The sequence below is a fragment of the Balearica regulorum genome, chromosome 11, assembly GCF_011004875.1.
Source record: "Balearica regulorum gibbericeps isolate bBalReg1 chromosome 11, bBalReg1.pri, whole genome shotgun sequence".
Classification (NCBI taxonomy): Eukaryota; Metazoa; Chordata; class Aves; order Gruiformes; family Gruidae; genus Balearica; species Balearica regulorum.
Genome location: NC_046194.1, coordinates 16,505,393 through 16,532,201, shown reverse-complemented (window position 1 = coordinate 16,532,201; position 26,809 = coordinate 16,505,393). Strand labels below are relative to the sequence as shown.

Below are 26,809 nucleotides of genomic sequence, written 5' to 3'. Positions count from 1 at the left end.
ATACAATCACATAATTATTGGTTGTACGGGCCCTTCTTCGTATCTGGACAAAACTAATCGTGATGAAAGTAGCAGCCTTTTCAGCACAAAGTGCACCACACAATTCTCTCATTATAGTGAGTCTAAGATCAGAATAAACTAGTATACTCTCTAGCTTGTTCTGAGATAGTCTATGAATGTAAGGAAGGAGTTATTCCAAACACATCAAAATGAAGTGATATGATAGTTCTTTCCAGCTTTCACAAATGGCCATATTAGATACATCCAAATTTGCCTTGTCCATAGATGCTATTTTTCCTTTCGGATATTAGTTAAAGATCTCAAGTCGTACTCAATGTAGCATTTAGATTAAGCATAAATTATTCTGTAATGTCTTCCTAGAGTAATTCATGTCTGATGTAACCTTCATGGCAGATTTAGCATGCTGTTTATTTGATTCTTCTGTTAAAATGAAAAAAAAAAAAAAGGCAATTAAATTTCAGCTGTTGGACAAGATGCACTGGAGGAACTCAGATTTGAGATGCATTGTAGCCCAAAGGTTGGGTATTCTAAACTGCGAAAGTAACCAAGCAAACACTCTACTACATGGATACAACTCTTCATTAACTTCTTTACCTCTGCTTGACTTTTCAGTGGATTTTGGTGTAAGCGCCCAACTGGATAGGACTATTGGGAGAAGAAACACGTTTATTGGCACACCATATTGGATGGCGCCTGAGGTCATTGCTTGTGAGGAAAACCCAGACTCTACGTATGATTACAGGGTAAGCATTACAACTTTGCATAAGGTAGCAAAACGTGCAGGTTATTGCTGAAATCCTGCTCAAGTACTGCATTTGAAAAGTTCAAACATCCTTCCCCTTAAACTGCAATCGTATTATAACTGTACAAACAGAAGTATTTGTAATATGTGGGTAGTGGCTCTTTTTAAGAGTGGAGTTTCATTATGAATATTTTTTTGTGAATTGTTAATACATGAAATACACTTTAATGAACTTCTGTGCAAAAAACCCCACCTGAAATACAGAGGTTACAGGTCAGGATAGAAAAGAAAGGAAGAGGTAAATTTGGAAGGAATACTTGAAATAGTGTAATACTAATATGACAAGTTACTGCTTTCCACTGTGATAGAGCTGTTTTACTCTGTACTCAGCTGCAAATCCTGAGTTAGTTGGTGGTAATTAGCATCACTTCACTCATTTATGAGCACGTGACTGCAAGAGGTTTCCCATCATCCCAGAATGATTTCTGGTCATTCGCAGGCTGGCTGAGGTGAGAAGGCATAGAATTTCTGTATTTCAGTTTGTGCCCACTGCCTCTTGTCCAGTCACTGGGCGCCACTCAGAAGTCTGGCTTGGTCTTCCTTACTCCCTTCCCATCAGGAATTTGTATGCATGTATAAGATCCCCCAGAGCCTTCCCTTCTCCAGACTGAATGGTTCCATCTATCCCAGCCCAGAGCCTCCCAGTTCCAATCCCTTAAACATCTTTGTGGCCCTTTGCTGCACCCACTCCAGTATGTCCATGACTTCCTTGTACTGGGGAGCCCAAGAACAGCTATCAAACGCTTTTTCTGGTTCTCCTCCTAACTTTTATAATATGCTGAGGCTGTTCCAAAGAGACTTATGAAGTTTATTCTTTGTCCTCTGGCTTGTTTCCAGCAGTGTTGTCATTTGTTTGCCTACACTTACCATGCAAGATGTTTTCCAGGGATGGCTTTCTGAGCAGCCATCTTCTGAGTGTCCCTCCTGTCACTCTCTTGGTTCAGGTGCTCTCTTGCTTGCCACTTTGCACCTCTCGTTCTAGTTGTGGCTTCAGAAATATTTATTAGAAGAACCTGTGATAGCTTACATTTTCCTAGTGATTCAGATGCTGTGATTCTCCCTTGTTGAGACCTTCTGTGCTGCACTGGCAGAGTGAGGTCACGATGTGTGACTGTCAGTCATGTCCAAAGAATGTTCTTGGATTTTATTTTATTTTTCATACCGTGTAAAGCTTCTACTGAAACCTCATGAAATTAATCTCTTGTCTTCATTCCCTGTCCCCAGCTGGTTTCCTTTTCAGAAGATAGAAGCATTAGGAACGTGCGCCTCTATTTCTTGAGGTTTCTTTGCCTTCAGTGAAAATCACAGTTCATCTGCTAGCATTTATGTCTGCTTCCGACTAGGCTCTGCAGGTGGTAGTTTAAAACTGATCAGCAGAGGGTTTTGGAAGCACTTATGCAGACAGTGCTATGACTCAGAAGGTGGCATGGGGCCGGTCTTTTCTACAGAGATTTATAGCTGATATGATGAGTAAAGTAGCAGGAGGCCACTCTGTAAATTCTTTCTGTTCCAGCTCTGATTTAAAAAGAAATAAAATAAAAAATTATAACAAATATATTTGATATAAATATATATAAAAATATATATACATGCATAAATATGTATATATACACACTGACCTTTAGAAGCACTGCTGTCTGCCTCTCCCACTTTGAAGCTCCAAACCAAAATTCTTTGTAGCCTGGTTGTTTCTCCCATTGTCCCCCAAACCTGTGGTACTACCCCTAGAAGATTTTACTAATTTTCAGTCATTTACTTAGTAACAAGGCAGGATTGTGAATCTGTTTGATTCCCGCCAGTTTTGTTGTCAAATCCCTCCACAAGCTATAATGTGAACTGGTTTTCAGCTTGCGTAAAGCAGTTCAGAGCAGCTGGACTGAGAAGGTTCTGTTGGTAAAGTCGAATTTAGTTAGAGTGCCAGGCTGGGTACGAGCTGCTGTTCACATAGTGGTATACTGCTTCTAATCTTTGAAGGTTTGTCTTCTGTCACTCCTTTTTTAAAAGACAGTTTTAGAGAAGCCCTGCAAATGGGTTTGATCACATGGCTCTCATCTGGCTACATTTAGACAGAAAAAATAGTAAAATAATGCACATGATTAATCAGGTGGAAACCTGTGAAGTTTTTACAGTCACTAGTAGTGTGTCTGATTTACCTTCTGTGATCAAAACCTGGCCCTTAGTGTCCAGATAACCTGATGAAGGAAACTCCACTTGAAGTTAGCTGAACATACGCTGTGGCATAAATCTGACTGCATGATGTGCTCTCCTTTCATGTGCCCAAAACATGTGACAGGAGATTTAGTAGACAGAAAACGTCAGACTCCAACGCCTGACTATAATTTCTCTTCCATCAATGTAGAAACTCAGCAATGACTGCCCTGAAATAAGCATTAAGACCAAGATTTTTTTTGGCCAGGAGCAAGGGTTGAGGCACTGCTGTGTCTCACTGCCTCATGAAAACAGTTTAAAAGATTTAAGACATATATTTAAACGGTGCCTGCTATATTCTGGCTCTGTTTTTTTGAATGCAGAAGGTCTGCATTTTGGGGCTGGCTGCTTAAATGATGAATCAGCTGTTCAGAGTTGCATGGGAAATGGGAAGCTTCTGGCGATTAGCACATTTCCTAAAAGCTCAGTAGGGAATGGGAGGGAGCAGAATGTATGTCACTCCAACTAAAATGACCCAATCCAGGAGAAATCTAGGGAAATTGTAAAAACAAACAAAAAATCCCAAACCCAAAAGAAAACAAACAGAAAAAGAAGCTGAAATGCTGAAAGTTGCAACGTGCAATGTTTCTTTTCCTGCAGAGTGACCTATGGTCTCTGGGAATCACTGCTATTGAAATGGCCGAAGGAGCTCCTCGTAAGTGATTTGGTATAAAGGTGGGGGTGTCTATGCTTTGTGAACATGTTTTGTTTTAAAATAACTCATGCTTGGCTAATGCACAGATGTACCAAACTCTGGTTTTGGTTCTATCTTTAAAAATAATCTATGACTTTTTCTCATTTGGACTCTTTCGCTTTTGTCTTCCTTTTAGACCCTTTAAAGTCTATATTTCTATTCTTGGCCTTCATTTCCTAGGGAAACAAAAATTGTTTTCTTAGAGCTCTTGTTAGCATCACTTTGTTGATCACTGCCTGTGGGTACAGCTAAGCAGAAGTGATTGACACATTAGCAGAAAAAAATGTCAAGAGTGGCTTTGGGTTTAGGTCACTAGAAAAAAAAATAGGGCAGTGGGAGAAGCTACAGGCCTAAAGGTTATATTTTAATTCTGGGACTGATTTGATTCTCACAGGTTTTGGGATGAATTTGTATTTGCTGTATTTGCTCACGTAATGGCTTTGGTCCATAACCACATTCTCATCAGGACAGCAGAATGCCATAGTTTTGCAGCCTGCCCTCGCCTGCCAGCTGTCCCCCTTACTCCTCCGGTTAGCATCTCGCAGCCGTCGGGCAGACATCAGTGGCTGCAGCGTGGATGCAAAGACCTCGTGCGTTTCCATGGAGGACTGGTTGCTTTGCCCCAGCGCCCGCAAAGCAGATGTGATGTGATGGGGTATCCGGTCACTGCTGAGAGCACAGGAGATGAAATAAATTATACTCTGGCCTGAGCCTGAGAGCACGTAGGCTGTGTTTTTTCGAAAACACGCTTGGCTGTTCTCCCGTCAGACTTGGTTTTTAGCAGTGCTCAGGAGCCAGCTGGAGTTCAGGAGCGCTTTCAGACACTGTGCTTCAGCCTAGCTGAAGCTTTAGTCCTGAGACATGAGTCCATGGGGAGTTTTCTTTGAGAGAGACTTTGTAGCTTTGCATGCTAATTCCTCGTGCTGCTTGTATTTGATTGTTTCGCTAGTTTTGGCAGGGAAATAATATGGATTACATTCTGCTGCATTGTGTTTTGTTTACTGTAGTACAACAGTGTCTGGGACCCATAGCTAGAAACCAAACTTCTCCTGCCCCCCATCTCCACGTGCTATTGAAAATACAAAGGAAAAAGTCCAGTGCAGAACCCAGATGTGAGAAATGACAGCAGGTGGATGCAGGCAGAGAAATTAATAGAAGGCAGTGAAGGCTTTGCCAGGCCACAGTCTTCTCACTTTTACTGGTTCTGTCATGCTGTAAGGCCATTCCTGTTAAGAGGATCACTGCTGAACACCTGTATATCATAAGAAATCAGCCTCCATATAGTTCCTTTTAGTTGTCATTCAGTAGCTCTGTTTTGTGAAGGAAGACCTCTGACCTTCGATATTTCTCCGTGACAGACGGAGTACACTCATAATTCCAAACAAAACACCTGGGATGGATGAGATGCAATGGTATTTACTTTCTGCAGAGTTCTTTGTAGCTTCAACTTTCCACAACAGTAACGCTAAAGAGAAGTACATTGGGCTGGAGAGAAACCAGCATCTGAATGCATGAGTAGAATCTGTTGCAGATTGTCTGATAATGGTGCTCACTTCCTGAAACACAGACTAGATTAAATGTGTGCTTAGTCATTACGCCCTGTGCCAGCGATGCAGTTTATGAACTCTCCGCTTTGCATCAAATTTTCTTCATCCTGCATTTTCTTTCGTGCCATGAACAACATAGCTAAGAGTTTGGTTAAAATTTAACTTATTGTTTATCTGAATCATGACCCAGACATAATAAACTACTAAGTATTTTGATCCCAACTTTAACTTCTATTTATGCAAAAACACCCTTTGTGGTCTATGAGAAAGGTGAGCTTTTTTTACATCCTTCTGAAGCCTTATATATAAAAAATATGAAGAAAGTTGTACTTGTTCCTGCCATGCAGCCTTTCTTTCAAATCTCTTTTAACTGGCAATAACAGTTCATTGTCGTGAAAGATCTCTGTGTCCTCGGAGACTTTATTTCTTGGCTGTAGTGCGAATTTCGTTGACTAATGGTGTGGTTCTGCGGCGGATGCTGTGCTGTTGGAAGTGGGAGTGTTTGTGGAGGACTGCTCCTCTCTGTTGAGAGAACGAGGCTCCTGGCCCAGCTGGGTCAGCGTGGTCAGGCTGTGGGAGGGACGCGGGGTGGGACATGCACCCTTCAATAGCTTGTGGTTTCCTTTGCAGCCCTGTGTGACATGCACCCCATGAGAGCGCTCTTCCTCATCCCACGGAACCCGCCCCCAAAGTTGAAATCCAGAAAATGGTAAAGAGATTTGTAAAAACTCTATTTTTGCTGCATTGGGCTCAGAAGGATTTTGAGCACTCTGGTCCAGAGACAATGACCTTGTTAAATCCTACAGTGATCTATGAGGTCATTCCTAGGCTGTTTCTAGTGATGGGTTAAGCCACAAGTGCAGAGGTAGTTTACCTTTGAGAAGCAACACCTTTCTTTTGAACTCTGCCTAAACTGCAGCACTCATTGCAAGAGTCTGGCGTGGATGGCTGAAGGTGCAGTATAGGCAAGGCTTGGGTCAGCGCTTTGTCAGAAGACCGCGTGGTCATTGTGGGGCCAATGGCAGTCACTGTGGCCTACAGAGAATTATTTTGTCTTTTTAAATGAATGCATAAAGAAAATCTTCACCATATCAAAGGGTAAGGGCAGTTTTTAAAGAGTTGCATTGGCGAGATTGTGGTTTTGTGGATCCAGATGTAAATTCAGGGTTACTCCACTGAGAGGGTGGTTGGGGTGGAGTTCTCCGTCATTCATCCTCAGCACTGTGCTGGTCTCAGGAGGCACACTGGTGGCAAAACTCAAGTTGTTTCACACAGTTCCAGTGCAAAAGGAAACCCTGCAAAGTTAGTGCTTTCCATCACTCAGGGGTAGTGCTTGACATACAAGTTGAGTGTTTTCTTCCACTTTTCTATTTCTTTCAGGTCAAAGAAATTCCTAAACTTTGTTGAAAGCTGTCTTGTCAAAAATTATTTGCATCGTCCGTCCACTGAAACCTTGCTTAAGCATTCTTTCATCCGAGACATGCAGAATGAACGGCAAGTGCGCATCATGCTGAAAGACCACCTGGACAGGACCAGGAAGAAAAAAGGAGAAAAGGGTAACATGGCAAAAACAAAATAAAAGACACTGCAGAGAGTAGGTCCTCTTCCAATTCTGGCAGCAGAGTGCAAGGCAGATGCAACTGAAATACTAGAACCATGAAAACTGTGAGGAAGTGTTGTCCTTGACAGCAGTGGGACTATTTTGAAGATCTCTTTGCCAAAGCCCAGGTCCTTAATGGTGTTTAAGTGCTAAAGTCCTTGGAGCCTGACTGACCCTGATTCACTGAGAGCAACCTTAATGCTAATGTGAGTGAGGAGTCTAATTAAAGTTTAGGTCCCTACTTTTTTGAGTATCTAAATAGTACTCAACAAGCATTTCCTAGTCTCTTAATTCATCTGTCTGTCCCTGATCCATTTAATTTACCTGTTGCACCTCCATGTAATTTTAGCTTGTGAGTTCTTTGGGGCAGAGGTGCTCTTTAAGCATTTTGCAGTGGAGTGCACAAAAGAGACCTCGAGAAGGCCTCCAAGCTCCAGCAAAACACAAATGGGTATAATGAATCATCTACTTCACAGGGTGGCTGAAGAAAAAGAGAGAATCTGAGTTTGTTCCAAATGCTAGCTTTACTCTTCAGAGCAAAACCTGGAAGAAGCAGTGCTGGAGTGAGGATGATACTTATGCGAATGCCTGTGCACAGCAGATCAAGGGCTTTGCAAAGTGCAGAGAGTGCCGTAGCCTGTTGACCATGGATTTTTCCTGCCCTCTCCCCTCTTCCTCTTCTTTATATTTTGTACTGGCAGGGGCACTGTGAAGATCAGCGACTATGAGGGCAAACTTGGGAAGCACGATATAGTTGGAAAGTGACTTAGAAACTCCAAGTATTGATTTGACAACAGGACTATTTGTGCCTAAAATGAAATTGCTGATGCAGTGTAGGTTTAACGACTCCAATATTAGTTGCAAATACCACCACCTCTTTCAGCTGTGAATCTCAAAGCACATTCTAATGGAAAGAATTAGAGTTTCTCACAAATGCCCTTGGGGGCAGAGGCGGGGGGAAATGCAATGGTAACAATCACTTGTTGATAGATAGTTATATTTTGACCTGAAAAGTGCTATTTTTAATCAAAGCTCCCCTGAAAGGGAGAACAGTGTGAAATTGCCAGACTATACACTTCAAAATAGTGACTTCAAAAAAAAAAAAAAATGAAGTCCCACTTTAGCATGCCAGCAATGCAGAGTAGGACGAGTTTGAAATTATCCATTAAAAGCTGCCCTCATATTAGTCTTGAAGAGAACTTTAAAAGTATGGGTCAGCTTCTGAATGGCTGTGCTAAAGCTAGCATTAATTTATTATCCCTGTTTCTTTTTTTTTAATTATTCACTTCAATACAAAAGGAAACCTGGACTTACTGAAGGCCTCAGCTTAGCCGTACAAGAGGTAGATAGCAGCAGAGAAGGGCAGTGCGAGTCTTTCGTGTCCTATCTAAATTTCTTTCTGAAGAACCCCTCTGCTGGTGCTGTTATGGGGGTTGGATTTCTCTGTGGGTTTAGCCTAATTTATTTCAGATGATGGAAATAGGTTAGTCTTGCAAAACCAATACAGTCAGTCAAGGGAAAAGGTGGGAGTGTGTAAAGGAGCTGCCCTAAAACATTATCTGAACTAGATTTTGAATTATGTACGTGGATGTCTCGCCTCCCCTCAGCTTCCCAGTGCAACCTGTGGCTTTTAAATTCTTGCTGAGCTACATGTAGTTCAGGCTGAGTGCTCAGAAAGAAAGTTCAAGATCATATCTTAAATAACAGCATCCTCCACTGGGGTTTGTTTATTGTTCTCTTTTTTTAGAAGAAACGGACTATGATTACAGTGGAAGTGAGGAGGAAGATGATGAGCTGAATGAAGATGAAGGAGAACCAAGGTTAATTTTATTACTGGAATAAAAAATTTGACTGCCCAAGCTGTTCTCATTGAAGGCAGCCCTCCTCAGCCAGAATGGCTTTCCTAACTTGCTCTGAATCCCTTATTTCCTGTATCCCCTCTGGTAACTTTAACTGTTTTGTAGCTCTCAAATATAACTGCAGAGTAGATGTTTGTAATGAGCTGCTGCTTAGTTTCATTGCAATAGGGAGAAAACTCTCAAATGAAGGACCCAATAATCAGCTTCAGGCTGTTTTGTAGCACAGTAAGCGCAGATGCATAGTCAACATGCTGGGGATTTACCGGAACATCTTAATTTGCTAACACAGGACACCAATTCCCAATGCACCTTGTATTCTCTCTTTAATGTTACGTTTAGTAATGTACAAACCGCCCCTTTCTTTCAGCTCCATAGTTAATCTCCCGGGGGAGTCGACTCTCCGTCGCGAATTTCTGAGGCTGCAGCAGGAGAACAAAAACCGTTCTGACCCTCATCGCCAGCAGCAGCAGCTGAAGGACCAGGAGAAGTACAAGAAGCAGCTGCTGACAGAGCGGCAGAAGCGCATCGACCAGCAGAAAGAGCAGAGGCGGCGGCTGGAGGATGTAGGGACTGACTTGTATTGTTGTTCTATGTCTCATCACAAATAGAAAATACGCCTGTAGAGAGTAGGCTTTGAAAGGCAAAGAAGGCTGTGTTAATTTTCAGCACAACCTGGGTTGTAATCTTTAGCCTCGGGAGAACTGTGTTACTTTTGAACACAATGATTTTGAGAGGGCTCTGTCCTTTTCCTGCTGACAACCTGCCCTGAGCTTTGGGAGCAGAAGAGGAAGGACATTTTGCTTGAGTTTGTTTGGCGGTGGAAGCCCAGGCAGGTGGGATGAGAGATCCTGATATTTCTTGTGTGCGTTGCCCAATTCGGAGTCTGTCTGATCCAGAGTCCTGGCCCTGCTTCTGTTTTCAGTGTTACAAGATAGTTGCTGCCATTTCAGCTGTCTGACATGCTATGGTGTTGGAGGCATTGCTAAATCACCAGTGTGTCTCTTCTCATGAGTATCTGATGAAATTCAAGCATTGTGCAAACACTCTGGAGCTGGCATTTGTGAAGCATAGTTCTGCTCCAGCAAAATGCGGGGGGGTGGACTCTGGAAAAACCCTTCCTTCTCAAAACGACAGGAAGACATTTGTCATTAGATTAGCTGCCAGCCATCACAGAGATCTCACACGCCTGCTTAAATGAACGGCAAATCTGCCCTCGGCTGCCAAAAGGGCAAAGGTTTCGCTTCAGGTTTGGCAGTCATTGTGGTGGCAGCTTGTGGCTGTCTGCTTCTGCTGCGCAGCGTTTCGAGTGTCCCCAGTTAGTGGCTGCATAGCAGGAGACAGGCCTTGTGATTAATGAACACTGGCTTAAGTAATTGGTGGGTACAGAAGTAAAGTAAAATAAGCAATGTTATTCCCTGGCTCTCTTCCAGCATCAGAGGCGAGAGCAGGAGCTACGAAGGCAGCAGGAGTGTGAGCAGAGGTGGCCAGAGGCCAAGGCCACTCAGAGGAAGGAGGAGAGGTGTAAGGACGACAAAAGGGCTGTGGAAGATGAACGGTTCATAGTAGATGGACAGCGGAAGTCAGAAAAGAAGCAGGTATGAAAGAGTGGTGACAGCAATTTGCGGGTCCCTGTTCCTGTAGCTGATGTCTTCCTCAGATCCCTGAGGGTGTTCCCATTCTCTGAGTCACAGGCCAGAGAGGGACTTTTTTAATACAATTACTGCCTCTTGTTCGCAGATTCAGCCTTCTTTCAAGTTAGCTTACAGTTACTGAGTCATCCTCCTTATCTATAGTAATGACACTGCCTCTCCCACTTCTGTCCCTGCCATCTCTCCATGCTGAAATGGGCTTCAGTGGCTTCAATCTGATTTAAAATACCTTTACGCTGAAAGCTTCCAGCATCAGCTCAACCTAAGTGTAAATCTTCAGTCTCCAGTTTCTGTTCGGGTTTTAACCAAGACTGTTTCTCTTTCACAAGTGAAAATGGAGAAGAGGTTAATTTTAATGCTGAAGTCTCATTGTCAAGTCTGACACCTTGGCCACAATGTTTTTCTAATGTTTCAGCAGCAAACTGCTTTGTAATCAAACAGAAGCATGGAGTCTTTGATTAAAGCCCTCTGGTTTTTGGGAAAGTAAAAAGCAAAAAAACCCACGGTTTTCTGATGTGCTGTCTCAAAAGTCAAACAGAGAGTGTTTGGGATCACTTTATGCTTCCTATTGCTCGGGGTTGTGGCACTTCTGTGAGCCCTGCTGGAGTTACACTCACTTTGTTCTTTGAAAAGCCAGTGTTTCCAGCAGTCAACTTGGTTGTCCTCCAGGACATTGTTCTCTCTGAGGTTCATTGCTCTTTGCTTTTAGAAGGTGGAAGATGTGCCACACAACAGGAAGGTGCACCGAACTCTCCCCAAAGATCAGACACAGCTGCTGTCTCTCCAGCATGACCACAAGCAGAAGAAGAAGGAGCCTTCCAAGAGTTCAAATTTAGCACTGCATCCTCCATCAAGCAGTACAAGCAAAGAGGTACTGTCTCGGCCAATGTAACATTTTGTTGCTTTGCAGTTTATGATGCTGTGGTAATGCTGAAACAGAGAACAGACTGATCTTTAAACATAAATCTGGAGCTTGACTTGTGTCTTGCTATAGTGAAGCTTTTGTTTTCCATTCATGTAGAGGATAAGGGAAATGAAAGGTTGCTCTGTTAATTCGACTCAAGTTCAGAGAAGGGTTTGAGTGGTGCATGGAGGAACAGGGTCCTTCTGGTCAACCAGGTGTGTTCCAAAGATAAATGAATTAAGGTAGTATCATCTGAGGTTTTAACAGATGACTTCACCTGATTTTAGGGTTCACAAAACTGACCCAGACACAGAACAGTGTCATGCCTCCCAAGCACAGATCTCTGTGCCTCAACGTCAGGCTGTGCTATCTTTTCTTCTTCTTTTTCTCCCAGGATTTTAAGTAGGTAAGATTTGATGGATCAGGGGTAGCCACATATAGTCCTCAATTAAGCATTGTAATCCATTTCACTCCTTTGCTAAGTCTGAAAGTATTTCTGCCCACCAACCTGTTGTGCTTACTGTTATCATATTGTGAAAAGCTACGGGTCCATTTCACATATGTTATCTCGTCATTCCTAGCACACTTATTTTTCTTTTTGATACAATCCCAACTTTTGAGCCCAGCGGGTTTGATTCGTTGCGTTACTAAAGCCTGGGTTGATGGCAAAAATCTCAGTAGCTTGCAGGTGCCTCCTCGGGTAGATGTGATGGTCTCTGCATTCATGGCAAAGCATCTTCCCAAAGCACCCAAGCAAAGACATGAGGAGAGCTCATGCATATGTATGTAGGAGGAATGTAGAGCGCTGCTTTTTAGCATCTTGCTGCAGTCTTTAAGCAAGTGCCTTCTTTGTCACCAATTTTGTGTGTGTGCATGCTGCAACTGGTTCCTTAGCTGAAATTTTCTATATTGATAAACAGTTAAATGAAACTGCTAGGATTGTTGAAATGCTGAATTTTAATAACTGAATAAAGTCTGCAAACAACTAGACAGCAATATGAAATTGTTTACAAGGGCATATAGCGACAGGACAAGGAGTAATGGCTTTAAGCTGAAGGAGGGTAGATTTAGATGAAATGTTACGAAGAAATTCTTCTCTATGAGGGTGGTGAGGCACTGGCACACATTGCCCAGAGAAGCTGTAGATGCCCCATCCCTGGCAGTGTTTAAGGCCAGGTTGGATGGGGCTTTGGGCAACGTGGTCTAGTGGAGGGTGTCCCTGCCCATGGCAGGGGGGGTTGGAACTGGATGGGCTTTGAGGTCCCTTCCTGCCCAAACCAGTCCATGATTCTATGAAAACAAAAGGTACTAAGCTCCTTGTTAGAATAGTAGTTTGTGAAAACATGAGAATAATTCTGTTAAAAGTATAACTTAACTGTTGAAAAACCAAATGCCCTAGCTCCAAAGGCTTTGTTGCATTGACTGATTAAACAAACCATTACTGAAATTTGAATGAACTCCTCTTGAAATCGGTATTTGTTTGATGATGAAGGGCTGGGTCTTATTCCAGCTGGGGAGTAAATTGAGTGTGGACAGAGAAGTAAGCTGCTTTTACTTAATACACTACATCAAAGTCAATAGAAATGCTTTGTCTTTGGTAGGCTTTCAGTGGGTGGGGAGAAAATGCAAGTCATTTGTGTTAATTTAACTTTCTTTTTCTACTTCATTTTAGTTAGAAGTCAGAAGAACTGCAAATGTCAGTTTAAATACTCATCTCTGGTTTTGGCATGTGTTTTGTAAATGACTCCTTTGTAGCAGAATGACATGTATTATGGAATTTAGTGTGCAGTCACTGTTAACTTTTAATTTAGTGGTGAAATAAAATATCACTAATTGCAGATAAAGTGCTGCCTGCCTTTTAGGTTCACAGCACGAGGCTTGTGTCGTTATGGTTACCATGATATACTCTAGTTTTAAGGACAAATTATTTTACAGTATTACTTATTTAATCTCAGAACTTCTTGGAAGTCACAATCCTTCCACTAAAATCATAATTAGTGGTACAAGGTTGCTTTTTTTTTTTTTGAAGTTTGAGACTTCGTAATTACATCAGCAGTCATAATTGTTCACAATGTAAAAATGCTTTATAGTTTTGACTGATTGTAACAGTGTTAATTCAGTGAATTTGTTCTTGTTGATATTGATCTGTCCCAGTTTATTAGCCAAAGAGATGCTAGTTTCTCTGTTGGAAGAGATGTACGTGGGGATAGAGGTAGCCTACTGAGGATCAGGTTTATTTGCATACTTTTTTTGGGCTTAGTGGCATTTGCAGGACCAATTGCTGATACACAAAAACTCTCCAGAATTATTTTTGCATTGAAGCATTAAAACCAACCAAACAAAAAACCCTAAAGCCCTTCAAAGCCTCAAGTTTAATATTTGGGGCCACAGAACCTTTTCATGGGAGTTCCTTGTCTTTGCCACTGCACTCATCCTGTCGCAGGCAGGTCAGGGCCGGTTTCCCCCGGTGCGTGCAGATGTGAGTTCACTCTCTGCTGTGTCTAGTCCCAGCGGCACTGGAGATAATGAACTGAGAGTCAAGGACTCCTACCTTGGGCTTGATGCTGCGCTAGTTCGGTGCCTGGCTAGGGGCTGGCGTCAGTTCTGGGAGCCCAGTGTTGGCTGCATGAGTTTGCATCTGGATCATAATATATTGCATTCAAGCACCCTTGGGGCGCAGATGTGGTAGGTAAATTATCACATCTAGCTTAGTGAAACCACTCTAATTTTTACATTTTCTTTCTTGCTTATGGTAAAAATTGCCTTTCATTATCAGGAGTTGCAAGTAATGAAAATCTGGCCTCAAGAGTAGTATAACGATCAAGTTCACTGGGGTTGGAATTTCATGGTATTTGGCTGTGGTTGCTTGTTTTAATAAGGGTTTTTTGTGATTTTTTTTTGTGTGTGTGTGTTCTTTTTTTCCCCAATCAAGATCTGTGAGACTAAGTTGAATCATTTTCCATCTCCTCAGTAGTTTCCTAGGCTGTGTTAAGAATATGCTTGCCTTCATGACATAGGCACAAACATCCAGATAGTGAGAGATACCATTAAGAATGCCCACCCAGACACAGATAACAGTGTGTTTATGGCATTAATCTCTAGCTTACTGTGTAGAGCTGTTTCTAGGCTGCTGAATCAGAGGATATGCTAAAGATTTACACTAGAGAATGGGAATTAGTCATGTTGAATGAAACTGGAAAGAGTAACGGGGTCAAAACCATAGGATAAAGATTTTTGTAATGAGCAATACCCTCAGGAAATAAAAGGACCTTTATTCCTTCTAGATCATGTTCCTCAGTATTTTCCATAGTGCAAGTAACACACCAAGAAATAGTGTTAAGTGTTTCAAAGTAGAAAGCAGCATGCAGTAATGTCAATGCTGTAGAAGGGGGCAATAAGTGCACAGCAAAACAAGCTGCATGTTGTCCAAGATAAGTAAATACAGACAGATGATTCCTCCCAGGTAAAATCCCAGCCTGCAGCAAATGGGATGGCCTAGAACACAGCAGATGGCAGCTCAGGGCCTTTTCCTTGCTGCAGTTTGGAAACTTGATGGAAAAGGAACGGTTGCAAATGGAGAGGCAGTAACGGTCATATTGCGCCAGGGATGACCTCTTCCCGATGGGGAGGTCCATCAGAGTCGATGTGAACTGTGCTGCTGTTGGGGAACATCCAGGCTGCAAAGCCTGAGGCTCAGTGTGCAACATGCTGCTGCTTTTCTCATTCTCAGGCCGAGGACCGAAAAAAGAAAAGTGACAGCATCCAGCCTTCCCTCCAGTGGCCAGCGGTGTTGGGGCATGAAGCCACACCACATGCCAGGATGGGGTCTGGCAGCAGTTCCAGCCCTTGCACCCCCGCGCCACAGAGAGCCGTGTTAGTACAGGTATGGTACCGCTGCCTAGGTGGGGAGGAGAAAGCATGGGTGGTTCCTAAGCAGAACAGTGCATTGGAAACCTGATTTCCTTCGCTTGTGGCACAAATGACTGAGGCATGTGCAAACCAGCTCAGAGGTTTTTAATGCCACCACGTGCTGCTAAGTTCTACATGGAATTATACTTAGGCACTGCAGATCAGGGTTAGATAACTGTTATTTTTATATACTTGATGCCTCATTGCTGATTCCGTGATACTACTCTTAGATGTTGTACAGAAAATCTGAATGACTTCCGCTGTTGCAGTCCCTGGGTGATGTATTATTTATATGGCACCATAAATACATGTGGCACTTTAAAAAACGAGTCCAAAGCCAGAATTTTTATTCCTGAAGACTATATACACAAGCAAGATTGTTAGCGATCTCATGAAATAGTCTAGAAGTGTATGGAGATGCAATAAGGACCAATGCAGAGTCAGATTTTGCCTGTGGATAGAGCCCAGAAGATCTGTGACTTGAAAAATTTCAGTATTAGAAGTAGAAGTGGTACCTGAACAGTACCTATACAGTGAAAGCACTCTCATACAATTCTGCGTTGGAATCCTTCTCTCAAAACATTTTAGCTCCTGCTATTTCTGCCAGTTCTAGGAGAGGTGATTTAGGGTTCTCACAGTGTGCCCGAAACCTTGGCTTCCTTTCAACGTCCTACTCTGTCACAGTGTATGAAATAAGTAGCTTGGACTGCAGTTACTTTTTTCTCCAGGGACTGTAAGCATGCAAAAAAGGCAGCAAGTAGAAATGGAATAAACTATGTTGAGTGTGAGCACAGCTCATTTAAGCTGGAAATCTCCACTTGCTTTGAAAACATAGTGGCAGGACTAAATGCCTTCACAGTTCCCCACAGCATTTCATTCGTGTATTCATTCGTCCCCTCAATGAGGATATACAGTTATAGTGCTTGTTTTAGTCTTAGCAGCTCTCAGTTTGTGCTGGACTCCTGAGTGGATGGGTGGATGGATGTACACCTTCTGACCCATCTCCCCAGTTGCTTCTGTTTGATTTAGTTAGTGGTACCCGTGGCAGAGCAGCATTTGGAACAGGCTTAGGAGTTGTGTGCTGCTGTAGCATCTCGCGGCCTCTTTCCTCATGCATGGGATCTCAGAGTCAACGGGGGAAGATCAGACCACAGAGGAGGGTGGGTTATTAGTTTCAGCTCAGCTGCTTTCAGAGCATGTCATGCTGCCTCACCGCTGAGCCCTAGCAGCAGCGTGGACCCTTGTACTTCTTGGAGGTTACCTGTGATAATGGGTTATTACTATAAGGTTAGATTGTATTATCCCCAGATTTACTTCAGCTCATTGCTGGCCACTGAAATCTTGCTTGGCATGAGCTTCTGGTGTACATCCTGCATGGAAGGTCATAGAATCACAGAATGGTTTGGGTTGGAAGGGACCTTTAAAGGTCATCTAGTCCAACCCTCCTGCAATGATCTTCAATCAGATCAGGTTCTCGGAGCCCCATCCAGCCTGAACCTGAATGTCTCCAGGGATGGGGGCATCTACCACCTCCCTGGGCAACCTGTTCTGGTGTTTCACCACTCTCACTGTGAAAAATTTCTTCCTTATATCTAATCTAAATCTACCCTCTTTTAGTTTAAAACCATGACTCCTTGTCCTGTTGCTACAGGCCCTATTAAAAAGTCTGTCCCCATCTTTCTCACAAGCCCCCTTTAGGTACTGAAAGGCTGCAATAAGGTCTTCCCAGAGCCTTCTCTTCTCCAGGCTGAACAACCCCAACTCAGCTTGTCCTCATAGGAGAGGTGCTCCAGCCCTCTGATCATCTTTGTTGACCTCCTCTGGACTCGCTCCAACAGCTCCAAGTCTTTCCTGTACTGAGGACCCCAGAGCTGGACACAGTACTCCAGGTGCGGTCTCACGAGAGCGGAGTACAAGGGGAGAATCCCCTCCCTTGACCTGCTGGTCACGCTGCTTTTGATGCAGCCCAGGAGACGGTTGGCTTTCTGGGCTGTGAGCATACATTGCCGGCTCATGTCCAGCTTTCCATCCACCAATACCCCCAAGTCCTTCCCCTCAGGGCTGTTCTGAATCCTTCATCCTCCAGCCTGTATTGATACCAGGGGTTGCCCCAACCCAGGTGCAGGACCTTGCACTTGGCCTTATTGAACTTCACAATGTTCACATGGGCCTGCTTCTCGAGCTTGTCCTGGTTCCTCTGAATGGCATCCTGTCCCTCAGGCATGTCAACCTCACCATTTGCCTTTGTGTCCTCTGCAAATTTGCTAAGGGTGCACTCAATCCCACTGTCTATGTCATTGATGAAGATATTAAGCAGTACTGGTCCCAATACAGACCTCCGAGAGCCACCACTCATCACTCTTCTCTATCTGGACATTGAGCTGTTGACTATCCAGCCAATTCCTTACCCACTGAAGGGCTGGCTGCATCACCTAGGACAAGTCACTCCACTCCTTTGCACCCTCTCGGTGCCTCTCTGTTTGGTAGTACCTCTCCCAGCTGCTTAGGGGAGTGGTGAGCAATGAAGCGGTATTTACCAACCTCTTCCACGTTCCTTGATGGAAACTACACTATGAAATTTTTATGCTGTTTAAAGCGATGGTGTTATTTAAGGCTAGTAGGAGCAAGTGATATGCAGTTGTTACCGTGTGATTTCACTCCCTGCTGGTAGCTGCCCTGTTACCCGCTCACAAGTCAGTGCTCCAGCTGATAGAGACCGTGTGGACAGGGAAAAGCTGATCTGTACTCATACCTGCTGTGTTAGCATGGAGACCAGATGAACTTCAATGGGTAATTTTTAAATCTTCTGAAGGGTTGTGGTTCCTTTTGCCGGTTGGCAGCAGCTGTTGATGTTAATAGTGACCTGCTTGGATATGCTGCCTGCATTAACTGTATGAAGTGTTACAGCAATAAGACTGATGGGCCAGTTAGTCACCTGGAGATTAAAAGACTCACAGCAATATACTTGTGAAGTTCGATACGTGGGTGCCTTGTTGATTTAAAATAAAAGTGAACTGTGGAGTTAAAACACAAGCTGAATTCATCACAGATGTCTGTGCTGAAGAACTTCCAGCCAGGTTTGTCTGAGAGGGTTCGTCTGTCATCACTGCTCTGCTCAGACAGAAATGGCTTCTTATTTTAAACGATCGTATTCTGTGAGATTCTGTGGCACGTCCTGGTTGCCCAAATCTCTCTCAAAACTATTTCACTGGAAGTCTTAACCCAGCCCCTGAGGTGCAGGGAGCATGACTTCTTAGCATCTTATCTGTTTGGTAAGGGAAATGTGAGATATTACCAGATCAGTGTACCATTTCCACCTGTTTTGTACCTGGTTTGCATTGGCTGCAGCGCGGTGGCAGATCTGGCACTCTGGTTGTGGTGATGTGGGATAAGCCCTTCTGGGCTAACTGCAGAAGTTCACAGAGACGTCTTGAACAAAGTCACTGAGGCTGTTTCTCTGCCCAGCATCTCCTGCTGCCTGGCTAGTGGAGGAATTTAGCTCATATCTGAAATGAACTCCATTTTTTAATTGACTCTGTGGTTTTCCTGTAGGATTTGTTAGCTAGATCTCCTTTATTGTCTGGAGTAATGTGGCTGGAACAGAACAAGAAAGCCAACAGTATTAGAAGAACTAACTGTGCATTAGGCCGTGGACTGACCCAGTATCCCAGAGCAGATCTGCTCAGAAGTTTAAGAAAATCCTTTTCCGCATGCTGTTTTGTAACAACAGTTGCACTTACCTACCCCCTGCATGCAGATTCAGTTCAAATTAGTAACTTAGACATTCTCCAAAAAGCAGCGCAGCCTGTCTTTTTAAAACTTCTTGCTCCTAAATTTTTTAAATCTAACTCTAGTAATCAGTCTTTCGTACTATATCCGCTTATGTTATAATTTCAGGGAGCAAAGGGGCCTTTTCCTTAGCTCTGTTAAGTGTGCCTTTGTGGTTTGAAGACACATAGGAGATGATAACGCTTTGTTACCAGTGCTTTCTGTGCATGAGAGGAGCTGCTGCTCTTTCAGTATTACTTACAATAAAAATAATTTAAGGCTCAAGTCTGAATAGTTTAGAATCAGTTAGGGTTGGGGTTTTTTTAATTGTTTTCCCCCATACAGATTATTTTATTTGTAAAACTTAAGGGGAATATCAAACACTGTGATTTTGGGGGTTGTCCAAGACATTTGTGGCTTGCTGTGGAATTGCAAGGTCTTGTAGGTCCTACAGAAATCATCCCAAAACAGGCGTCACTTCTTGGCTTTACATGGAACCGATGTACTGCTCTCTCTCTGCCCAGAGAAGGTATGTGGGTACCATCTACAGAGTTTTTTTGGATTCACCCAGTCACTTATATTCAGCAAAGCTCATCACTGCTTTTAAGCACAGATAGTTTTCTGGTAGTATTCAGGACTCAAAAGCTGGAATTTAGGAAGAAATCTAAGTATCTTGTTTTTAAAAAAATGGCAAGGGAAAAAAAAAATAATCTTCTTATATTCTGATAATAATACACTTGCTATAAAACCTATTCCTATGCCCACGATGAATCATTTCAGGGGAACACTTTGCTGTTGAAATAATTCTGGTTAACTAAAAACTATTATTAGTGACAATCATGTTGGACAAAAAAGTAATTTTGACAAAATGAGATGTTATAACTGCTGAAAAAGCTATTTTCTGTAAAAGGAGTCAACAGAACATATTGTCCCAAAAAGGCAGAAAAAGCACCTGAATAGTTAACTAGGTGAACTTCTCAGACTGCTTTTCAACAGTTGACTTTGCCATGCTGGTCTGGGAGGTTATGACAGGACATTTGAATGAATGTTTGGCATCTTTAACTAGTGTTAGAATTAGTACCTGTCACTATTTAAGTGATTTTGAACATTGTTCCCATGAAATAATTAGTCTTGTAGAGTTACAGGAAATTCACAATCATGTTACATTATTGAAAAGCTGTGTGCCATTGTCAGTTACCGTGTTTTCCTTTTCAGGACTGGGGAACTGGAGAATTTTACAGATTTTGGCTGATAAATCAGTCAAATATTTGTCTGAGTCATTCTTTGAGGAAACTGAACTGCAGCTGTCTCTGATCTGAGTTGTGATAACTCAATCAGGACACAAGAGTTAAAACTTTGACTCAAAAATTGCCAGCCTCTTTCTTAGGCCTGCAAGCAGTGGGGATGCTGGTCTTGCCGTGCGTTTGAGAAAGAGGTGCCTCCCAGCAGAGGTGTGTTTGCATGACGGGGCACGGGCTCCCTCCCGACGTGGGAAGGACGTCAGCCCACGGCATTCCTGCTGCTGCAGGTGTTTCCGGAGAGCCCCGGTCCTGCTTTGCATGGGAGGTCTGACACGATAAAGCACAAAGTGGTATAGCTTCAGGCATTTCTCTAATATCTTTTCTACATCTGTAACATCAAATTGGTTCTAGCATAGCAATCCCTGGAGATGGGCCCAGCTGACACAGCGTTTCCGTGTGTTCTGCCTCAGTCTTGTGTCCAAGAGGATTTCTCATTTCAGGGAGGATCAGTACATTCAGTTGGCATTTTTAGCTCTCTGCCTTTCTTCCCCTGTGGAAGACACTGGTGTAATAGATCATTAGTGTGTAGAATTTAAGGGACCTTTCCTTCTTTTCTCTTTTCTTTTTTTTTCTTTTCTTGTTTTCTTTCAGATACAGAAAGAATCAGAGGACCAAAATTCAAGTATTTTAGTTTGAGATTTACACTGCTTATTTAATGTTCCCTTGGAATGAAGACTCTGTAAGGAAGTGATTTGATTGCTTCCCTCCCCTCTCTCCCCCCCGTGGATAGGGCATTTGCTATCCTAATGCTCTAATTTGACACGTTTGAAGATATCTTTTAAACACAGGCAGCCACAATGGGAGCACCTGGGCATGACTACCCATGAGGTGTAGTCTGAGCATAGTTTCTTATTTCTTACTACATTCTAAGTTTGATTTTTTCCAAGTAATTGAAAAATCTGTTACAGCGGAGGGCCAGGGCACCCTCATAACCATTGCAGACTTGAAAGCACTTCCAGCTGGCAGTTTGTCTCCATTGGCTCTAGGTTGATGGTGGGCTTGCAAAGACTAGTTTGGAAGTCAACATCTAACTTAGAGGAGGGGTGTTCCCCCAGTGATTATACTATCTAAATTCTGAAATGGAAACATTGGTCAGGTTTGAATGAAATATACTTACTCAATAGGAATTTTTGCATCATCCAGTTAAGTAGTTCACTCTGCACTGCCAATGGCCTGTTAGCTTCTCCATAGATTTAAGAAGGGGAAATACATGTACAGCATAGATGTTTTTCCTATTTCTTTTCATTGTACCCTTCACCTTGAAATATTTGTGCCTAACATGCTAATATGCTGGAAATGAATAACTTCACAGTGAACAAGGTGAGCTGGGCTGTATCTAAACACAATACTCCTTGTGCATATACTAAAAATTTGATCTCACAAACAGAACCATTGATATCTGTTGGGACTGGGACCTGTTACATACGCAGGGAAGTACAATTCAACATGTATTTCATTTGTTTCAAGTGTGAAAATTTCCGGGCTAGTAAGGACGTGTACCACAGCAGTTCACTGTCAGATATGGTGACGACACCACTCAGCCCTGTGCAGGATGACGTATTCTGGAGCGTGAGTCAAAATGAAGAACAACCCCCAAAGGTATGTGAAACTCGGGGTGTTTGGCACTGTCGGTGGTTAATAGCGCTCTGCTCAGTTCTCTTCCACTCTGTAGTATCCATCCCCTGGACTTCATGAAACTGAGTGAAAAATTAATTGCTTTGTACATTAACTGGGTCTCAGTTTTCTCTAGAAAGAAAATATGCATTTATGAGCAGGTCAGTGTTCTGAGTTTATGTGTGTGTATCTGCGGGATTTGCGAATGCAGATATGCTTCTTTTGTTAGACCAAGTACTCGTAGCTGCCCTTTCTGTGAAAAATCTGGCTTCTTGCAGAAAAACTCATTAGTTTGTATAATTCAGGCGATGATGTATTTCTCTTTTTAGCAGAATTCCTAAGAATAAGTACAAAATATTTGTGTGGGGATGTGTATGGGTATGCATGCATGTATCCATTTTATTACTTTGCAGTTGGGCTGTGTCTCTTCCTCCAGCCCTTTGGAAGCAACATAAGCATCCACCGCTTAGAGAAAGCTGCATTAAGTGACTGCATATGTTTTCCCTCTCTACTTTAAATACTGACCAGGATTAATGCTGCCTCTAGGGAATGGTGCAAACCACTTGCAGTCTGCACCCTGATAGATTGCACAGGCTTGGAGCAAGTTGGAAGCATGTGCTGCTGACTTGCAGCTTCCAGTATTGATATCATGGAAGATCTCTCCACAGGTCCCACTGAAGCATTATTGGTTTATGTTGGTTAGTCTTATTTTTGCATTGATACAGGGTAAGCATTAGCTTTATTACTTGAGTCTAAAATATCACTAGCAAACTTAAAACATTTGATTAAATCCTTAAGGTTCCAGAAAGGACAACCTCTAAATTTTACAACAGGGATCAGCCTGGCCATCAGAGATGTCTTTCAAGGTAAGCTTTTAAGCATTTTATACTTATACTAGTGCTGATTTATTGTTGATAGGAAAACTAAAGCCAATTTATTAAAAACAAAGCCATAACTTCAGTGCCACCAAAACTGACATGAGTTCATACTTCATTCAATAGCAGTTACAATTTTGTCTTTTGAGTCAGTTTGTTCACAAAAATAACTAATCAAACTTCCTGATCTTAAACCTGAAGGAAGTGTCTAAGCCAGCTTCCTTTTAATGATTGACATAACTGATTTAAAGAGAAACAAGCCTCTTGTAGATCTCCTCCTCCTTTTCATTCACGGTAGTTCTGTCTTCTGCTGGAAAGAAGTATTTGCAATACATAAGAGCTGTTCCATCTGTACTAATTCCTGCAATGAGTTGTTTCATTTGGTTCAGCTTGTTTGGCATGCCCGAGTGGGTTGCATGCAAGTTGTGCACCGATTTCCCAATTAACAGGCAGCGCGTTGTGCAGTCATTTAACTTGTGATTTGGTGATGCTTTACTTTCCCTCACATTAGAGGAAGCGGCTGATGAAGGTACAGGTTACTTAAGATCCGAGTCTATTGGCACTGATGGTGGCAGGAGGGAGCGGTGTTGATCGGGGCTGCCTGGATGCTCTTGCAGATGCTGTACATCAGCGCCGACACTGTTTGTTTCGAAGGGGAGTTAGGTGCCTGGATACTTTGGCGAGTGGGGATCTGGCCCCAGCTCCCTGTATAGGCACTTATACCTTGTGCCTGTAGTTTTGTTTTGCCTGGTAGTAGCTTGAACAGGCTGTCTGTAGACATATCTTGACTGTTTTGGCAGTCTGCCCTTAAGGCTAGTGTGCTTTTTCCTTATCCCAGGAGAAAAGACCAAGGATGCAGAGAGCTCAGCGGTAAAGGGTAGCCCCCACTGGATGTCTAATCAGGGAACATAATGCTATGAGAAACAAGGGTTGGAGAGATTTGAAAGGGAAGTAGATTTAGCTGACATACCAAAATAATGTGCAGCACTGCTGATGAGCCAGAGTCAGAAACATCATCTGAAATAACTTTCAAGTGAAGTCAAGCCCTAAATGCTTTCTACTTAGGAATTATAGGAGGCAAAGCAAAAAAGAAAGATGTAAGTAAACCACAGCGTTACAAGTGTGTGGCTTCTGAGCCTGGGTTTCTAGGTGAGCCACTGTTTTACTTCGTAAGCTTGGCAGCTTGTTTTACTGTCTGATGCGTTCCTTTCTCCGTTGATAAGTGGGTGATTATGTATCTTCTAAGAGCGTGCTGGAGCAGGTTTCACTATTTCTAAAAGCCATGAGATTTTGAAATCAGGAGTGTCACAGATCTGAAGAGGCCAAGGGAGAAGTACATGTGTTAGAATATTTTGTAATGACTTGGGAGTCTGTAATCTTCCAGAATGACTGCCCAGAGGAAACTGCCCCCTCCATCTTCTCTCACTACTGGGTGGCCCTGCTTGGTGCAGCAATGAATATAAAATTTTTGTTTATCAGGAGCATTATATCATACAGTAACAGCAGGGAACTCGATTCAGTCACCTAGGAGGTCCGTTCCAGTCCGTGTTCCTGCATGCAAGATAGTCTGATCTGCTTTTTGTCTTTCTGTTTAGTAACACTCATCAGTCATCCCCCGGGGGACATGCTCTGAAGCTAAACAGCAGCAGCAGCACTCCTGGCAACAAGCAGTGGGAGATGGGATCTCATCAGAGCAGCTGGTCAACCTCAGGTGATTCCTAAGTCAAAGATTCATCAGTCAAAATGCGCAAAATTCCTATCATGTGAAACGGGCTTCTGCAGAGTGTCAAGTGCTGTGTTGCGAGTGGGATTTTCTTTTTTTAATGATGTCTTCTGGTGATAGGCTTTTGAAAGCCCTCTGGATCTTATGGTTCCATTTTCCTAAAATGTAAACGCTTCCTCTTTTGAGTCAAAAAGTGACTGTGAACGTATTTCCCTGTAGAAAATTTGAATTGCCTCAATTAAGAATTGAAAAAAAAAAATCAGTTGCACTTACTGACACCATTGAAACTCAGCAGAGCCAATATTACAGACATTCAGATGTAATTCAACACCAATATTCACCCATTGGCATTTTCTGCATAACCATATGCTGCTTTTTTTGCATTGCCCACTAGTAAGATGATATAGATGAGCAGTTGCTGTACACTGTTTCTGCACTCTAATAGCGTACTGGCTGAAGGAAGCGTAAGACTCTCTGTACAGCATCTTATGAAACATTCCTCCAGTATTCTTTTATTTGCAGAAAGATAGTGGAACTGGAAAAAAAGGCAAAAGAAGTTAAAAGGTAGAGATAGCCTCATCCAATTTAAGCAAAGTGCAACTTTGTAAGGTATCTTGGTACCACTGGTAGCAGCGTAGGAACACAGTGGCCTTGCTCATGGTTGTGCAGATTTTTTGCAGTACTGACTCTGGTTCCTGAGACTTGACATGAGGTTCTGGTAGATGGGGACATGGAGCAGAAGTGGACAGCTTTGCCCCTCTATTGTTATTCCTACGGGCGTTTTCTGAGGGTCAACTGTAGGGCAGTTTCTTGCGTAGCAGCTTGCAAAGCAGTGGTGTGTTATGATGATTTGCGTCCAGGTTGACTACTAAAGATGGAGGACATGAGGAATCACGCCCAATTCAAAGCAGGGTGGATGCTAAAAATGTTCTGAAACCACACCAGTGAGCTGCTGAGGTCATTTATTTTTAAATTGAGGCTTACATTGTTAATTTGCAACCTCTTGATAAATGAAGAACAAGTTGCTTATTTATTACACTTACACAATCGAGCCAGTTTTGCTTTCACTAATTACACAGAAGAGGAAGCTTTACTTCAAGAGAAATCCAAAGCACACTTTAAACTGCTTGGGTTTTGTTTCTTTTTGCCCTTACGTCATTTTATGTTTGAATAACAGCGTAGTGATGAACAACGTGCAACAGCCCAGCTCAACTTTGCAGTGTCTGCGTGATGTGTAACTCCTGTGCTATTTTGGCATGGGGAAATGAAAACCTCACCAGCAATGGAAAGAATAGAAAACCTCCCTTGTGGTTTAAACTGTCTCCTTGGGTTCTTAAGTGTCATTAAATTACAGCTTGTTCTGGCATATGGTGTTCCAGAAAGAGTTTGTTGCTTTCCCAAAGCCACAGGGATAATGAATTGGGCAGGAAAGGGCTATAAATACTTTAATACTTCTTCTAAGTTGCTTAGGTACTCGTTGACCAATAAGGAATTCTGAATTATAAAAGCTTTGCAAAACGCATGAATACGTGAAGCCATTGCGATAAAACTATCTCAGTTACCAAATACAAATCCTAATTTGTGTGAGCTTGAATTCTATCCCCTTAACTTGCAAGGAGTCCTGTTGGTAGCATGGGGATTGTCATGGGAGAAATTGCTGAACGAGGTGGTGGCTGGTGTGTCCCAGGGCAAGATGTGGGGACATCTGTTTTCCTTCCCTCCGCTTATATCAGGAATTGTGTGCAGAAGACAGCACCTCTCCAAGGCTGCTTTTGTTCTTCCCAGGTAGCTATGTGGACAGCGGGGGCATTGAAAGGGACGATTCACTTGATTACTTGCAAGGATCACTCCTAACATGGCGTCAGCGTGTGCAGATGGACTCCAGCTCCTCTAGTCTAGTTTGCTTGGGTATTCAATAGCTGTGCAAGCATGGTGGCAAGTGTAGGTCCCCAAGCCACCTGGGAGGGAAGCATACCTGACCTTGGGCAGAGTGTCATAAGGTGCCACCTGACGCTGAGTTGGCCTGTGGCCGGGGCCAGCTCTCTCTGCTAAAATGAGGGCTGTTATTAGCTACTTCCCCATGCCACACAGTGGAAGTGGGAGCTGAGAAGTGACACTCCATGTGCCCCAAGGGAAGCAGGGACTGGAAAATGGTTCTGCCTGTGCTGCCATGGGAAGTGGTGAATCCTCTTCTGCTTTTAGCTTGACCCCATGCTCATGAGTGAAGTTTAGAGCAGCTGTTTGCCCCCAGCCCAGTTGGGCTTAGGGAATCAGATCCTTCAGACTGTTTTTGTGCAACAGTTTTATGAAGGCCAGATCTTGGCACCACATCTGT

At 43.0% G+C, this 26,809-nt stretch overlaps 1 protein-coding gene across 3 annotated transcripts in view; it reads left to right on the top strand.

Moving 5' to 3' along the window:
• NRK (Nik related kinase) overlaps positions 1 to 26,809 on the top strand; it is a 109,178-nt gene that overhangs the window by 49,371 nt on the left and 32,998 nt on the right. For all 3 annotated transcript variants that reach the window (XR_012837293.1, XM_075763491.1, XM_075763492.1), the window contains exons 7-18: positions 634 to 764; positions 3,632 to 3,686; positions 5,903 to 5,981; positions 6,653 to 6,828; positions 8,620 to 8,692; positions 9,099 to 9,294; positions 10,162 to 10,326; positions 11,090 to 11,251; positions 15,015 to 15,167; positions 21,730 to 21,861; positions 22,675 to 22,742; positions 24,347 to 24,462. Coding sequence is in view for 2 of the 3 variants with exons in the window: in XM_075763491.1 (XP_075619606.1) it covers positions 634 to 764; positions 3,632 to 3,686; positions 5,903 to 5,981; positions 6,653 to 6,828; positions 8,620 to 8,692; positions 9,099 to 9,294; positions 10,162 to 10,326; positions 11,090 to 11,251; positions 15,015 to 15,167; positions 21,730 to 21,861; positions 22,675 to 22,742; positions 24,347 to 24,462 (1,506 nt within the window). In the remaining variant the exon portion in view is untranslated. The remainder of the gene's footprint in view (positions 1 to 633; positions 765 to 3,631; positions 3,687 to 5,902; positions 5,982 to 6,652; positions 6,829 to 8,619; positions 8,693 to 9,098; positions 9,295 to 10,161; positions 10,327 to 11,089; positions 11,252 to 15,014; positions 15,168 to 21,729; positions 21,862 to 22,674; positions 22,743 to 24,346; positions 24,463 to 26,809) is intronic.